Source organism: Chelmon rostratus, chromosome 4 (assembly GCF_017976325.1).
Source record: "Chelmon rostratus isolate fCheRos1 chromosome 4, fCheRos1.pri, whole genome shotgun sequence".
Classification (NCBI taxonomy): domain Eukaryota; kingdom Metazoa; phylum Chordata; class Actinopteri; order Chaetodontiformes; family Chaetodontidae; genus Chelmon; species Chelmon rostratus.
In genome coordinates, this window is record NC_055661.1 from 22,262,275 (window position 1) to 22,279,444 (window position 17,170).

The following is a 17,170-nucleotide window of genomic DNA, read 5'->3' on the forward strand; positions in this document are numbered from 1 at the left end:
TTCATCAGTTTGTTAGATTCCTTTGAGGAGATAGACTGGACCCCATAATCTTCGATACAAAACAGCTTGAAGCCTTTAAGATCACAGGCACTGTTGTCACATCTCTTGCTTTGTTGTCATTTCTATACGACGCAGCCTTGCATGTGCAGTCCTTGTCTCGCTGTCATCTGCAGCCCTTAAGCCCATTATAACAAGCAACATTTCCCAGAAAAACCCTGACAGAACATTTACATGAGCCTCGTCCCCGCTGGTGATAAGACCCGTAGCTGAATCCCTCCAGTCAGCCATCAGCATGCCGGCCACACTGCTGGTGGATGAGCAGCAGGAGTGGAGGCCCTAACCCGGAGCTCAGGCACAGAAACAAACACCTTCTCACACATGGCTGCATCTGTCCGTCTCACACTCTCGCAGACACACATGCACAATATTGATATCGAGCCTTTCAGAGGACAGAGCACCAGAGAATTTACTCTAAATGCACCCCACGAAGGAAACTGGATTACAAAAATACTAACAAAGATGAAACGCGGACTGCTGCTGAGTAGATGCTGTACATAAAATCAAGAAATAGCCCTCGGCTTGTCTGTCTATACAAACCAGGCAGCCTACTACTGTCACATGCTACTGTGGCATTTATAAGACAACATTACTGTAAAACCACTGGCGTCCTGCCAGTAACAGTATAACTCATCTGCGGGTCGAAGATGCATTACTCTTCGTGTCTGTCCGTGTGTCTGTGCGAGCGTCGGTGAAAGCCTGCTGGTATGAATCAGCTCCTGTGTTCCTAGAAATGATTATGTTGACGTCAATGATTTCCATACAAATACACATGAGGCACAGCCAAGCCTACATATTGAACAGAACACTTTGATATTTGGCGAAGTGCGCTAGTTGCATTCTATGCTAAGTATGATGCTACAGCTAATTAGCATAGCTTGGCATTAAGGCTGGAAACGGGGGGAATACGCGAGCCTGGCCACTTGTTAACAGTCTCTAAAGCACACGTTATATCTTGTTTGTTAAATCCAGGGTTTTATGTGCCTTCGTGGAGTTTCCGCTGGTTGCCTGGCAGCTTGTCAGGCTAGCTGTTACTTCCTGTTTCCTGTCTTCATGCAAAGCTAAGCTAACCGACTAGCTTCATATTCTGCAGAATGGATACATTTCTAATTGATCATAAGTCTCAGCACGAAAGGTTTCCGCTGGTTGCCTGGCAGCTTGTCAGGCTAGCTGTTACTTCCTGCTTCCTGTCTTCATGTGAAGCTAAGCTAACCGGCTAGCTTCATATTCTGCAGAATGGGATACATTTCTAATTGACCGTAAGTCTCAGCACGAAAGCAAATGAGCGGATTCCGCCAAGCGTTTCCGAAACTGCTCTTCACGTGTGACTATATGAGCAGGAAAACCCTCCGAGGCAGACGCCGCACACCCTGAGCAGCTCTAACGGGCCGGTATGTGTTTAAGCTTGAGATAATAGCTGATTAAAGCTGACACAGTGTACAGCTGTCTCTTACTGTTGGAAATTACAGCCTTCATAGTAACACAATAAACTAATTGTCCAGAGATACCACCCTGTGTGAGGTGGTGGTGGGGGGCAAATTAAATTAGCTCTTGTGTGTTCATCTTATTTGCCATCAGTCTTCACTGAGCAGCGTGGATGATAGCTCATTGTGCATAATACATTTAGGAAGGAACACAAAGGGTGCGTGGGACATCTATGATGCATGATGGCGTAAGTATAGAATAGTGAGTCTACGTGCGTGCTGCCACGTCCATCTGGGTTTACATGATGTTTAACACTCAGCTTGTATTTGAGTGTGTGTGTGTGTGTGTGTGTGTGTGCCAGCCATGCTGCTGAGCATCTCTTTGACAGGGTGCGCCGCCTCTCTGGTGGTCTAAAACTGACATGGTGAGTTTGGTTTGCTTGAAAGGACTGACATTTAGATGACACTGACATTAAGAATTTTAATATGTAAACTGCCATACAAGACCTCGTTAGCGATGTTGAGATTCATTATTCAGAAGCCGCGGGTTCATGTTTGTGTTCATTATTTAAAACCAAATGAGTATGGAAAGCTGCAAGACGGCGTGGAGTCTGCTGGAAGTACTTGACAATACATGAAGAACGCTGACATTAAAAGCTAAAATATTGCTCTTGATTAAAAATGCACAAGCTTAAATTGGAGTGTGTGTTGAAGTAAGAAAAACGGACTAACAAGCAAATTTGAAAGGCGTCATGGTGTGTTTGCAACATCACAAGTCTGAATTCGTAGCTTGAGCTGCAACATCGGATCCTCTTCTCTTTCTCTGAAGTAAATTATTAGCTTTTACTCAAACTTAAAAGTGGTACCAAATCATTTTTCTGGGGGAGTCGATCACCAAAGTCAGTAAACTATTTCATGGCGATCTTTTCAATAGTTTTTGAAGTATTACACACTACAACCGGGGGGGACCAACAAACAGACCAACACTGCCGGTCCGCAGAGCCTCATCATTAGCATAGCTAAAACACACAGTGCGCCGTACATGAAGTGTGCTTGATTTTAATCTTTCAGTTCCCTCTGGTTTGCGGAAGTCTTTCCTCGCTGACTCCTGTGTATCCGTAATTGACTTCATCAGATGTGAAATTCATGCTTGAAAATCATGTGGCAGGATTTTAATTGATTTGCAAGAGGAATTTGACTCAGTGGATCATAGCTCGCTGCTCAATCAGCTGCTGTTATTGGGTTTGAGCTCGTTAGCTTTAATTGGTGTTTCTCCTTTGACAGATGAAGAGGAAGAAGTTCGACATTGCATGTTCAACCAACTTCCACATAATGCAATAGATTAGATGAAATCATATGTTTACGTGTTGGTAAAACTAACTGTATGTCATGTCTTCTGTATAATTACAGTAGAGACTCAGCAATGACATTATTTATCCTTCACTGAACTGTTGCATGAAAAAGTTACAGCAGCTAACAGGAGAGTCTGAATGATTTTTGAGTTTTCAGCACTTCCTCTAATGGTCCATTGTGCTTCTTTAAATACTGTTAACTTCTCTCAATGAGATTTGTTGCTTTCATCGTCACATCTTTGCATTCACTCTGCCCTATTAGGCCTTACTCTGTATTTAAGTGCACCGTTTAGCTCTAATGATAAAATAAAAGAATGTTGTGATCAGGCCGCCATGTTTTGAGTGTCTCCTAAACTTCGGAGACTAGTTACAGTAGTGCACCTGTAATTTTTATTCCTCTAAACACCTCGTCTGCAAAAAGTTCCACTTGCATGGCTGAATGTCTTGCAAAAGTTGAACAGTTTTCAGTATTTACTTTCATCATGTGGCCTGACCAGTGCTGGCTTGATGCGTAAGTGAACTAAGTGCCTGCTTAGGGACCCCATGGCCACCAGAGGGCCCCCAGGAGCACTTGAAAAGAGACGTTTACAGAAATATGCTATTACTGACACTGCCAGTTTAATCATTTCCTGCTGCCTCTCTTAGAGGTGGTGTCACATTCCTGTGCACTGTAATGGCCGTTAACTGTGTTCTGATGCAAGCACAAGGAATTGGACTAAGTGGTAGTAGTAGGTTACAGTCCTGTGGACAGACCAAGTCAAGACAATCAGCCTCTCCATGTCACTGGACAGATCATGTCAGTGGATGGATTTGATTGGCACAGGTGCTGCAACAACTGGCCAATCAATCATTATGCTGCTTAAGTATGATGATAAAAGAAAAAGAAGTACAGTAAAATGGCGCCTATTCCTGAGGCATTGCCAAAAGAAAAATGAAGAAAACAAAGAGAGAGAGAGAGCAGAAGTCAGGATTCAGGAGTGAGCTGAATTTACAAGAGGGGACAAATAATTTGTCAAAAACAGCAGTTCACAAAGTTGAAGAAGTTTCTCAACAACTCAGAAAAACCCCGGCAGACAAAAGATCAAATTGCAGTTAGTTTTGTAATATTTGACAATTTTACTGTCATTAAAAAGTCCACTTTTTTCAGAAAATATTGTAAATGGTACAACTGTAATAATTTTGCATTATTATTTGATAATCATTACCTGTAATGCAACCAGCCACCAGGGGGCGATCCAGATACTTTACTTTCCGGTAGCTGACATATCATCTGTCTTCATAAAAAGTCTGTTTATGCTGGCCTGGCTGTGGTATATTCTTATTTAAAAGTTAAATACACGGATCCAGACATTTTTCCATCCTAAATAACATTTACCAGCTAAATATTTAACAGTAAAATATTTGTGTCATAGTAGTGTTTTTATGTAAGATTTGAAGGCAAAACTTGTTTGCAGAACACAGAAGATTTATCCTATTCAATAAGACTGCCTACCACTGCAAAGCTAAATATGACAAGAGGGCCTTTCTTCTTAAATTGAGGTTGGTCTCAAAGGGGCAACTTGCCCCACAAAGACTGGAGCTCCAACTAGGCTGTGCAGCATTTTCTTAAAGTTAGCTAAAACATGACTTGACCCAGCAAACACAAACTAACCCAGATAATAATGATAATAAGCGTCTTCAATGTATGTATCCGTATGTCCACATTCAACAAAGCATCATTCTCCAAACACTCTCCAAAGGCTTCAGGTCTCTGCAATAATTGCACCATTTGGGACAGCAGAAAAACATTCAACCCCTGTGGTCAACTAACCCACATGTACATTAAAGAGAGACAAAAATATCCTGAGACCTCCTGTATATGACACACAGAGCTGCACCGCCCACTTTAAATGCTCTTCTCTGAAAAACGAAGAAATTAATGTTTCTGAGATTGGTTACACTTTATCATATATGCACCATATGAGCCCTGAAAGAGGCTGCTGGAACCTAACAGGGAAGTGTCGCTCGCTCACATGCACACCAACACCTCCACACACAGGCCTCGCTAACTGTCCATTATTCTCATGCGCGCTGACAGGCCTGCCCGCCATTCAGATCACTTCAGTAATTGAATGAATGGAGGATATCCTCATTAACTTTCAAAGCAGGAGGGTTTCTTGAAGTGCACCTGTGTGTGCGTACGCATGCATGATAAAGCCACACAAATGGTGTACTGTGTACTATTGCAATTACAGCAACTCTTCTGCTACAGTAAGATGCCTCTCAGCAGCTGAAGTATTAAATACAGAGAGCGAAGCAGAGAGAGACTGAGAGGAAGAGAGAGGCTTTATCCTAATGCCACTGATGTAACAGCCAATCAGGCTGATGTACACGGGACAAAACCACCTGTCATCCATGTAACAGAGAGCCCCCCCCTAAAAAACAGCCATGATGATTTGCTCTCTTGTGCTGCAGGAGCCTGATTGTCAGGCTTATAATAAACACCACCGCCTGCTGCGTGCATATCTTTCACAAGCATCAGATATTGTTTTTGAGTGTTTTGAAGCAGAGCTGCATACATTCGAGGAAGGAAAAGAGTTGCAAGGAGACTACGTTGCTTATCACTTGTTTGTAGGTTATGTATTCTCACATATGCACAAAGACAGACGCATGGAAGCAGGTATACAAGTGCATATGAGAGTGCCCTCTGAGGGAGTCAATGAATCAAGTGCTGTTTCTATCAGGCTGTAAGTGCATGGATGCTGCGAAGAGAAAAGCAAGGTGGAGTCCGGTAAATGTCCGGCGAAGGCAGACATCCCGTCAGCCTGAGGTGGAGCACGAGGACCATTTAACACTGCATCTCTCATTCAAAGCCACTCTGAAGAGGATCTCTGACCTTGATTACCCTGAGATGAGAAAGCGGCGCAGGCGCAGCAGGCGGCCGACTGGCACTGTGGCATCGCGCTTACATTCATTTTCCCCGACGCCACGCCTCGCTCTGAGGCGTCGGGGAAAATGAATGTAAAGGCAAGGGAGGAAAGGAGCGCAGGGAGAGGGGAACAAGAGGGGATTCAAGGATGACAGCTCTGAGAACAATGTGTTTTCTCTGCGTTAATACCCTTTGGTGATAATTAACTTTGTACACAAAAACGGAATTGTGCAATGTAAGAGCTGCCGTTTTCTCTGAGGTCAGAAAACAGAGAGATAATAAGAGATCAGCACATTTATATTTGCAACTGTGACCTGAGAAAACAAGCCCAGATGTCGAGGGCATCGGCATGTTTGAGCGCTGTGGGCTGGAAAACAAGTGGAGGCCAGTAAAACCCAAACTGTAGTCACTTTATTCCTGAGTCAAAGTCTGTGATGCTGCAAATGTTTACTGTCAGGCAGACGGGACGTACAGAGCTGAAGCACCCGGGATGGAAAGTAGCAAATTACATTTACTTAAGTGCAATTTTGAAGTACTTGTACTTCCATTTTCTGTTATGCTCTACTACGCTACTAGAAGGAAATATTGCACTTTTTACTCCACTACATTGACTTGATATGTTTGGTTAGTATTACTTTGCAGATTGAGATTAATAATACAAAATGTAATCAACAAATAAATTTGTAACTTGTACCAGAGTGCAACCTCGATTCCAAACAAGCCAGGCTCCTGTGTAAAGTAGTGGAACGCTCCAAAAACACCTGTTTGGAACATTCCACAGGTAAACAGGTTGATTGGTAACAGGTGATAGTATCATGATTGAGAATGAAAGGGGCATCCTGGAAAGGCTCAGTCGCTCACAAGCGAGGATGGAGCGAGGTTCACCACTGTGTGGACACATGATTGGATAAAGGAGATTAATAAATGAGCTCAGGAACACTTCAGAAAACTGATGTCAGTAAACAGAGTTTGTTTGCAAATCAGGGTTGTATTTCTACAGTGTGGTATTCTTCTTCCACCACTGGCAACCACAGACACAGAAGAGACGTGAGTGAGTGTGTGTGTGTGTGTGTGTGTGTGTGTGCGCGCGCGTGTGCGCGTGTGTGCGTGTGTGCGCGTGTGCGCGTGTGCGCGTGTGTGTAGAGAACTGAGAAAGAAAGATGGCCAGAGATGAAAAGAGACACTAGAGATGGAACGACAGAGAAGAAACAGCGATGTCCCCTAGGGTCAATGGGTGTGAGATCCATCTGTTCCTGGAGATCTCAGGCACACACACACACAAACACACCCCTATACAAGCAAGCATGCACCACAGTGAGTCACAGTACACAGTGTTTTTTTTAGGGGAGTATTTTCGAGGCCTGAGTGTCACAAATCTATGTGCCAAAATTAGAAGGTTCATTCTCTGCACATGAAACATTTCTTAGCGACAGCGGCGTCAGGCGGCTCAGGAAACAACCTGCGCCTGACAAAAGCACGAGGGAAGAATTATCCAGTCTGCTGAACTTCCTCAGACACGACGACGATGTGATGTTCCCTCCAAGAAAAAGTTTAAACTCCCTCGAAAGCCAGTGAAAAATTATTTGCAGCTTCTGATGCTACAGCAATAAGTAGCCACCGACCGGAATCTGCTCGAACTCCTGATCCAATTGTCCAATTAGAGCCAACACAGGTACTAGAGGACATGTGTTTAAATGTGCACATGCATGTGAAATACAGTAAGAAAGAAAAAACACTGCTCATAAGCTCTGGCTGCTCTAAATTTCTCAAACCCACCAAACTCCATTTAAATTCTACTCAAGTAAAGTTTCTACTCAAAGTTTCCAAAGACACCAAAATGTCTCTCTAAGTTTTGGGGAAATCTGAAAAGATGCAAGTCATGGTGAACATCTCTTACTTAAGCATTTAAGGATCTTCAGTTTTAATAGTGTTGTAACAAGCACATCCAGAATACATCCTCACTTGCCAGGTTAGGAGCTAATATAGTCTGATGCAACAGCCCTGCACTAAATCCTGCCTTCATTAAGGTTCTAATGTTCAGTATTCATTGAAGCTGTTTTAGAGGGATGCTGATCCAATTCTATGGCCATTTGGGAGCTGTAGTTTGTCTTACTGTTGAATTTTATTCATGTGTGTGGATTTCTTGTAGTTCTAAAGCTACTTGAGAAGGGATTTAAATGAAATATTAGGGTTCAAAGGTTGACTGAGCAAGTGATGCTCCTGTTTGGCAAAATACTGGCTGGTTAAAGTTCGAAATGAACATGCTTTTAATAATGACTATTCGTGAGTTTCCTGGTTCGATAATTGTTTTTCATGCAGCTTGAGTGTTGCACCACTCGCTCTCCAGAGAGCTATTTTCTCTCGTGCCAGCACTCATTTTGGAGAGGACCTCTCCTATTGGTCTGTCTATCAGCAGATGGTCAGAAGCTACCTGCCAGCGGGAAGGAAGGAAGGACATCTGAGAGCAGAAGTAAATAAGAGAGGGATGCAGTAGAGAATGGACGGAGAACAAACCGCGTGACGGGCTGCACGAACGGACAAAAAAAAAACAGGCTCTTTTTTTCATCCCTCGCTTTGTGTACACTGGCATGTCTCCTGGGTTTAACTAGAGAGGGCTTAATTGAGGCCGGTCCTGTGTGTGTGTGTGTGTGTGTGTGTGTGTGTGTGTGCGCGCGCGCATGTGTGCATGCATGTGTGCAGGACTCAACCTTAAATAAATCCCATTTCCCCATCTGCCTGCAAATAACACACCTTTGTGCTCCATGGAGGATACTCTATGCTGTATGCTCTGCTGTGCAGTAATTGCTCGGCCGAACACTTTTGCATGCTGATGTTCGTGTGATTGTGTGACTTGTGAATACCTTTAACCCCTGCATACACACACACACACACACACACACACACACACACACACACACACACACACAAACACACACACAAACACACACACAGAGCGTTTTGCTTACCACCATCTTGTTGAGGGAGACCCAGCAGTCAGACGGAAAGTCCTGCAGCATGGGAACCAGGAACTGAAGACATCCATCCCAGTGACACAGCAGCAGCATCATACCAATCAGGTTGAATATTCGCATCACAGCGCTGGCCAGGTCATAGGTCATGTGGAAGATCTGTCAGGAGGAGAGGAGACAAGCAGAGAGAGGGTTATAAAAGTGGAGAGGAGGAAGGGACAGATAGATGTGCGAGAGAGGAATGAAAAATCAGTTTGTTTTTACAGACGGAGGTAAAATGTGCAGCTCTTGACTCTGTTTTCAGAGACGGGACGTGCAGCGCGTCGTTATAATGAGGAGAGAACAGTCGAGATGCAGCTGTTGTGCAACTTGTGCATATTTTTTGACAGAACAGACCCTGATCCACTCTGTGGTTTGGATTTTAATTAACAACCGGAAAACATTTAGTTCATGTTATATTTGCAAGAGGACGTCATTACAGCCACCTCAAATCAGCCAAAGTGATTTTTTATTCCTTAACGTCTTACTGTTCACTCTACAGGAAACAGTTTGACTAACATGCAGTTAAAGCAGCATTAATTGATTTTTTTTTTTTTTTGCCACTTGGACAAACTGTGAGCATGACACTGATATATTATCATCTTATAAAATGCAGTTCCTTATTTATACATTAAGCAGTTACGGAGCAACATTAACATCCATTTGGAGTTGTGTTTCTGGCCACCGGGCTAATGTAAGTCCAGTATTCAACTGTGCTATTTCACCGTTTGATGCTGGGCAGGTCAACACGGTGTGTCTATCAAACTTTTTCTTACCAAAAACAGCCGTCTGTGAATATAACAGGAAACATGAAACACGGTATGATGGCGCCACAGGTTTTGCGAGGCGCGCTGTATGTCATTCCTCCTCCATCAGGAGTAGAGCGAATCGGGCCGAGGCTCCACATTATAACCAGGTGGAGAAAATGAACCAGCACAGAGTCTGTGGTCTGTACTCACTCGTGATAAAAACCTCATCGGACCTCTAATGAAGCTTTGATCAGCGGCCCAGGCCGACCTCTCTCTACATTTACTCCCCCTCAGGTGAGGGGGCTCATTTGTGTGGAGCTGGTGTTGCGGTCGCAGCCTTGTAAACACCTCTCGCTGTGGCTTCCCTGGCTGCTGGCTGCCGGCCAGGCCTCGTTACCAGTACGTGTGTCGGTGCATGAGGGTAGATGCACGTGCATGTGTGCGCACTGGTGTGTAATCCTTGCTTAGCTGGGCCAACTGGAGGCTTTGCTAAATTGTGAGCAAAGCATATTCCCCGCTAGGGACAGAGAATTTTTCTATAAGGGAAGTAGGCCAGTTGCTGCATGTTCTGTATGTCTGCATGTAATATACATATATATTCATGCATATTGGATATCCCTGCTTTATGGGCTAATTTGATGGTTTCTCAAAAACAAAGGCTCATGTCTCACTTCAGACAAGAATTCAGGATTATCCCAACACACAAAGCACACACACACACACACACACACTCTGTTGTGAGTTTACAGTTTGGGAGCAGCCAGGTCAGGCCATTCGGTGACTCATCCGCACTTCAGAGGCCTCGCTGCCCTAAACTCGCAGCTTTGCTTGAATATCAAAACCTGCTCTCCTCTGAAGCCCCGGGGTGCCGATGTCTCATTTTAACTACAGTGTCAACACAAGAGAGCCAACCGGTCTAACGCATTCCTCCATCCAACCCAACCTGCTCGTGTAGCTCTGGGTCTTTTCTTACAGTCCGTGTCTGGCTGCACAACGATACGTTTACCGAACCCTGCGGATTTAAACGCTCACAACACGTACGTATTGTGTCTATGAAATAAACATCTCTTCATTATTCTTCATACATAGAAGATCTGCATGTATTCAGCATCAAGGTGCTGTTCCTACTTCAAATATGCATGAAATATATGTTGAGTTCTCACCATTCTGCATATCTTAAGACCAAATGCAAAGACACTACTGTCTAGACTTTTTTGGACTGCTTCCTATCATGGCTAATGAGCTTAGCTAATTGGTAGAAGGAGAAAGGGAAACACACTGTAAGGCCCTGCCCTGCGATTAGGAAGCGTTCCCATCATGATTAATGAGGCTCCAGGACTAATGTTCCCCCCGACACCAGAACGGCACCTGGCCATGTGTCACTGTCAGACCACAATCTGGGTCAGGGCACATTACTGTGACCACAACTCACAGCCTGATAAAACACAGATAAAGTACTTTCTGCTGCACCTGATCATGAACACGGTGGCACAGAAAACTGTTTGAACCTGATTAATATTACTCCCACTAACAATCCCCACTCTCATGCATACACTCCCGCTGCCACCCATTCACCATCATTGTCTCGCTTATGAAAAAAGGCCTCCTCTGAGGCATGTCAGCAAGGGGAGAGCCTTGATACGGGCTTCCTGCCTCAGGAAATTGCTCCGGTTAGTCCCGACAACGCTTATCTCTGCTTCACACCAATATATTCATGTCAAAAAAACACTCTGTTGACTTGCTGTGTCTTTTTTTAATTTCTGAGCATTGTTGTTGACCAGCGTTCTCAGCCTAAAGCTGAGCCGGACAGTGAAATCATCCCAACAGCAAGATGATCTCTTAGGAAACCCCCCGCTGCAGCTGAGCTGAGCTAAGCCGAGCAGAGCCGGGCTGAGGGGAGCCACGTTTGGATCGAGCTGAGCAGACAGAGCTCAGCTGAACTAAGCTGATCCAGGGCAGGGCTGAGGCGAAGCAAAGGAGCGTTCAAGCTGCGAGCGTTTGAGTCGGTTATCAGGGTTCTCGTCAAGCTCAAATTACCCCTCCGTAATCAGGAGAGCGGTGGTTATTTTCAGAGTGAGGGAGCGCACACGTTTGATTCATAGATGCTAGATGAGCCCAAACAGGGATCCTCGTCGATCACGTGCACACAGCAGGCCCGGTCTAATTGTGTTTACGCAGGGTATCGTTCCATGATGGATGGTAATGCATCTATCTTTGGACCGACATTATTTCCTGTCACGTCATCAGAAAACTTGCATTAGCCGGGCTGTGATCAACTATTTCCAACTGTTTGATGCCTCGACCGGCTGAGACTCAACATTAGAATAAGTAAGAGAAAGGTAGCTCTCGTTTTGAGAAGAAAAAAGTAATTAGTGTCCCCTGTGGTTCATTCCTCGGAAAATCCCTTTCCACTCTCCCACCAATAAGCACAAATGAATTTTTCATGAATTCTTATTATGATGTTATGATGAGCTATTCGGCTTATTGTTATACAACATGGTAAAACCTAATTTTTGTGTGTCGGGAAGTAATTATACAGTGGAGGACTGATTTGATGTACAAACAGAATGAGTTGTGCACTGACAGAAGCCGCTGCACTGGAATCCAATATTTTATTATTAATTCCCCACACAGTCGGACTTGTGAATCTTTTTCTTTGCAAGCAAATGCAATTAAACGCAGAGGTGAAATGCTTTGTCATAATACCCAAACTGGAGCTTACTTCTACACTGGCACATCAGGGACGATCAATACAGCTTTGATCTGGAGTGAAGCTAAAATTCATCAGCAGGATTCATAATAAACAACCTCCTGTGTGAAGGCTGTCGTACAGTCTGCACAGTGATGCTGCATCGCTGCGCTGTCTTAGTCCTGACACTAATTTAAGATGCTTCAGCATGTTGAAGGAAATGGAGAAACGTTCGGAATATCGTCCTGAGAGGCAACGGGCATGATCTCATGCAGTCCGACTGATACTGGGTTTTTGAGACAGATACCGATATCGATATTTGGCAGCAAAAAAATCATGATATATTAAACATAAACACTTAACATAAACAATAATCTTGATAGGAATCCCTTAGATTTGTTTTTTTTTAACGATTATGACAGAGACACATACTAAGCGGGACGTTCGACAGTTGAAAAATTAACTTGTCGGCGCCCTCTGGTGGAAAAACTGTGTGATGGCGACACTGTTTTTGGTCTACAGACACGTCGATAAGCATATCTGCAATGAGCTAAAATAACAGCTAATATCACGGTCGAGATGCGGAGGAGCCTTAACAAACCAGCATACCCTCACTTTAACTAACAATTAGGAGGAGCACGTCCGTATCTTAGCAAGCTGATATTATTGGCTGATACTTGCTTATCAGATGGACACCCCAGGTGTTCAGGTGGGCTGAGATCCAGAAAAAGCCCTAGCATACGACTGACAATGATGATGACGATGATGAAGAGAGCACTCCAATCAGGATAGAAATGTTGGGTGGAACAATTTTGCATTGATTTGCAGTGACCCTTGCCTCTGAGGGAACAAGTGGACCCAAACCATGGCAACAAAATGCAGCATAACAGAGCCACCGGATCCCGGCGCTGTAGGGGTCAAGCATTCAGGCCTGGCCTGTCCCTCTTGGTGTACGCCACACATGCAATCACACAATTGTCAATGATGTAGTGAAGGATGTAGATTGGTGCCTGTGTGGCTTTTGCACCACTCAACTCTCAAATGTGCATTCATCTTTGTAACGAGGCGTTTACGCACCTCAACCGTACTTTATGTAATCACTGATGGACTGTTGCCGACACAGTCTGATCACGCCCTGCATCGACATTCTCAGTGACCTGAGGAAAATTTTTTGCACGAGCATCTCGGCTATCAGACGTGGCCCGTCGACCACGGTTTCCGACCCCGTTTACTGATGTTTTTCCCATAGATCTTAATGCAGATGTCACTTCAGCAGCTGTTCCCATTGATTCACCAGCCAGTGGAGCAGCCTCTGTGACAGGAGCTCCTGCCGTCCGCGCCCCAACAATAAACCTTCTTTCAAAGCCACTTAGATCTTTCTGTCAACATGATTGGACGTTAACTGTTTGATTGTACGATGTGATACACCTGTGTGGAAGCACCTGCATCCCTTATGTTTCTCCACTCATTTTGTCTGTATAGTAAAGAAATGTTAGTATCTGCATCCATGCTATGCAAAGATTAATTGAAATACAAGAGTGTGTGTGTGTGTGAGCATTTATGTTTTAATTACTTGTTATTATGCAGACTTAGCAATTACCATTTTTTTTGCTCTTATACTACATTGACATTTATGGTTCAACTGTGTAATATTAAACACATTTCTTAAATAATCAAATCTGCCACATCATCACCAAAAATATCTGTTTACGGAATATCGGCCGATGTATCATACCGTATCAGTCAGGTCACAGCTGCACACACAGCTGTGCCCCCTGCTTATGTTCTGTTTTCTCTTATTATTTGTGTCTTTTTCATGTACCACCATTACATGATTCATTACATGATCAGAGCAACGACCAGCCTCTTATCTGTCCCTCTCATTGGATTAGAAAAGTTGAATGTCAGCCTACCTCCTCCCATTGGTGGATGTAACGGATGAGCCTGGACAGCCTCAGCAGCCGCAGCAGGCTGAGGATCTTCGTGAAGCGGACGATGCGGAGCGCCCGGGCCGTCTTGTACACCTCCGAGTCGATCCCTTTCTCCACGATGAGGAAGATATAATCCACAGGTATGGAAGAGACAAAGTCCACCACGAACCAGGTCTTCAGGTACTTCTTCTTAATCTTGTCGGGGTCGAGGATGATCTCGGTGTTGTCCTCGAACACGATGCCCGTCCTGAAGTTCAGCACCAGGTCCATGAGGAAGAAGGTGTCGGACACCACGTTGAAGATGATCCAGGGCGTGGTGGTCTCGTCCTTGAAGAAGGTGATGCCCACGGGGATGATGATCAGGTTGCCCACCATGAACATCAGCATGGTGAAGTCCCAGTAGAACCTGACGGGGTAAAGAGAAACGCTCTGAAATATGAGGGGGACCAACACAGAGAAGTGCTAAACCTGAGCCACTTTCAGTGTGTATGAACTGAAACGCTGAGCACATCAAATGCTTGCAAATATGCTGATGCTATCTGATCTATGACAAATGATTTTTCTGCTCTCTGAGAACACAGCGCCACTCCTGAACACGGCGACAAATGGCTGCTCGGCCCACCAAGTGCACTGCATCATCTCCTGGTGAGGCAACCTATACCATCTGACCCAAGACAAGGTCAAACCAAGGACAAGAAGAGAGACGGGAGCGCTGCTGGAAAGATAAGATGGGTGCAACTCATCCAAAAATCAAAGAACAACAGACGGTCCAGACGCAGGCAGAGGATGTCTCAGCAGGAATCAAGCGCCATTTCAAATCTGATTCATCGTGTTTACGTTTCCTCCAAAACAACCTTTACACAAAGCTCATGACACAAAATCCACCACGGGAGCTATGAATTTTAAGCCCTGCCTTATAAGAGCGACGCCTCTGAATGTAGAGCTGAACTGATTAGGCAATTAAATGATTAGGTTTGGATTAACATAAAGTTAATTAGCAACTATTTTGATAATTGATTAATCGATATTCAAGCAAAAACAACAAAAAACAGCTTTTCCAATGTGATTAATCTCTGCTCTTCTTTAACACATTAGAAGTCGTGACACTGGGCTTCAGGAAACTAATTTTTCACTACTTTCTAACATATTGTCCACCAAATGATAAACAAAGAAAAGAACTGCCATGCTAATCTATAATATAAATAATGCTTAGGTGCAGCCCTGTATGTTTCTGTGAGGGTTGTTGTGAAATCCGTAGTTACACTGCTGTCTGATCAGCTGAAAGTGAGGGGGAGCCTGCAAAGCAAAGGGAGGAACTGACTGAGAATCGGTGCTGAGTCACGACTTGAGCGCTCTCCGTTTCAGAAAATTGGTCAGTTTTGATATAATTCCCCACAAAACCACTCATCAGCACTCTGGGAAATAACACGTTGATTGAAAAATTTGAGTAAAAGCCAGTTAAGAGCTCAGGCGGATGGCTGACTGACAGCCTGCTGCGGTTTTACACTCGAGATAACTGGAGGAGCTGCCCTCGGTGCTGAAACAGATGTTCAGGCACCCAGCGGCAGAACTTTTACAACTTCATCATTAAGGCGAAACTCATTAGAGGAAGCCTGCTTTCAGGACGCTCGCTTGTTCCAAACACAGGAGTCCCAAATGCATCAGTTTAGCCAGATGGTCTACAGTGCAGCCTCAAAGTTGAAACCAGTATTCCTCTGAGGAAATACAAAACAAACAGAAACAGGGTGGGTGTGGGTGGTGGTGTATTTCATATGATCCCATTATGCCTCTTGGGGTTTGCACTGCTGAGATTAAAGGATTATTTGCTCAAGTTTAACCTATTTGGCGTCAATAAATAATTTTCATAATGCCCTAAATTTTAAGAACAATAAAAAAAATACATAAATATCCCATAGTATTTGTACTTATTTGTGCTTTTATTTTTTATTTTGTTTTCATCTTGGCTGCAGCTTAAGTACTCTTTAAGGAGGAGTCTCCCACTGCCTTTCAGATACACATGAATATTCTATTTTCAGTCTTTTCTCATATGAGGTTTGGTATGCAGGAGGAGTGCAAGGGAATGTGTTACTACCACATCCATAGTGTGCAGCGCTCATGAGCCTGACTCAGTTTGACCCGTACCTGAAGTCGCTGTATGGGTGGATAATCCAGTTACCCGCTGACTTTACGCGCTCCTGTTCTTTCTCCACCGCCTTCTGGCTGCCGAACATGCGCAGGGAGAACTTGTTAACTCCGGGCTGGAGCATGGAGCTGAACTGCCGCTGCATGTAAGTCTGATTCCCTCTCGAGTCTCCATCATCCGGCACTATCTGAGAGCCATCCTCGGCTTTGGAAAATGTGACAGAGTTTCGCGACTGCTGGCTTGGGGTCTGTCCTTTACTAGTCGGGGCGTTGGAGAAGGAGACTCTGGAGTCCTTTTTCTCCATCGCTGCCGCGGTCTTGACCTCGGCCCCCGGCCCCTGTGTCAGGGGCCCCGCTGAAGTGACAGAGCCGTCCATGACTGCAGCCTTGCCGTCTTCAGCTGCTGCTCCTACTCCATCTGCCTGCTTCTCCTGCCTTGAGATGAGAGAGGAGAGGCTCCCAGAACTGGTCGGGTCCCTTCTACAGTCTCCGTTTTTGTTGCATATCATGCCGATGGCTCCCGCTGCGATCACGCCTGCCTCTGAGACGGTGTCCCCTCCACCTCTGTGGTCCGCCTCTGAGCCGCCGGCAGCATCCCTCTGGCACAGCAGAGCAGAGGCTGAGCTGCCGCTGGCGCTGACAGGTGCGGAGTCCTCGTCCTGCAGGAGCCACAGCTCATTGTTGTTGGAGTTTTTGCGCGCAACGGACGCGGCTCCGCCTCCTGGCGTAAATTTCTTCATCTTGGCCCCTCCGCTGCTCCCATGCTCCTCGCATCCGACCAGGCTGGCCACTCGAGGCGGTCGAGGCTGCTGGAATTTGGGCTCCTCCTCGCCGTCCTCCGCCTCGTCCATCACAGGCAGACAAAGGCGGACTTTGAACCCGGCGAGACTGGGCGGCGGCCGAGGAAGGA

General features: G+C 45.0%; 1 protein-coding gene across 1 annotated transcript in view; it reads right to left on the bottom strand.

Annotated features, from left to right (window-relative positions):
* hcn2b (hyperpolarization activated cyclic nucleotide-gated potassium channel 2b) overlaps positions 1–17,111 on the bottom strand; it is a 38,193-nt gene extending 21,082 nt beyond the window's left edge. Inside the window, exons 1-3 of the mRNA XM_041935552.1 lie at positions 16,261–17,111; positions 14,101–14,524; positions 8,708–8,869 (exon numbers count right to left, since the gene is read on the bottom strand). Coding sequence (XP_041791486.1) covers positions 8,708–8,869; positions 14,101–14,524; positions 16,261–17,111 — 1,437 coding nt within the window. The remainder of the gene's footprint in view (positions 1–8,707; positions 8,870–14,100; positions 14,525–16,260) is intronic.
* Positions 17,112–17,170: the final 59 nt, after the last annotated feature.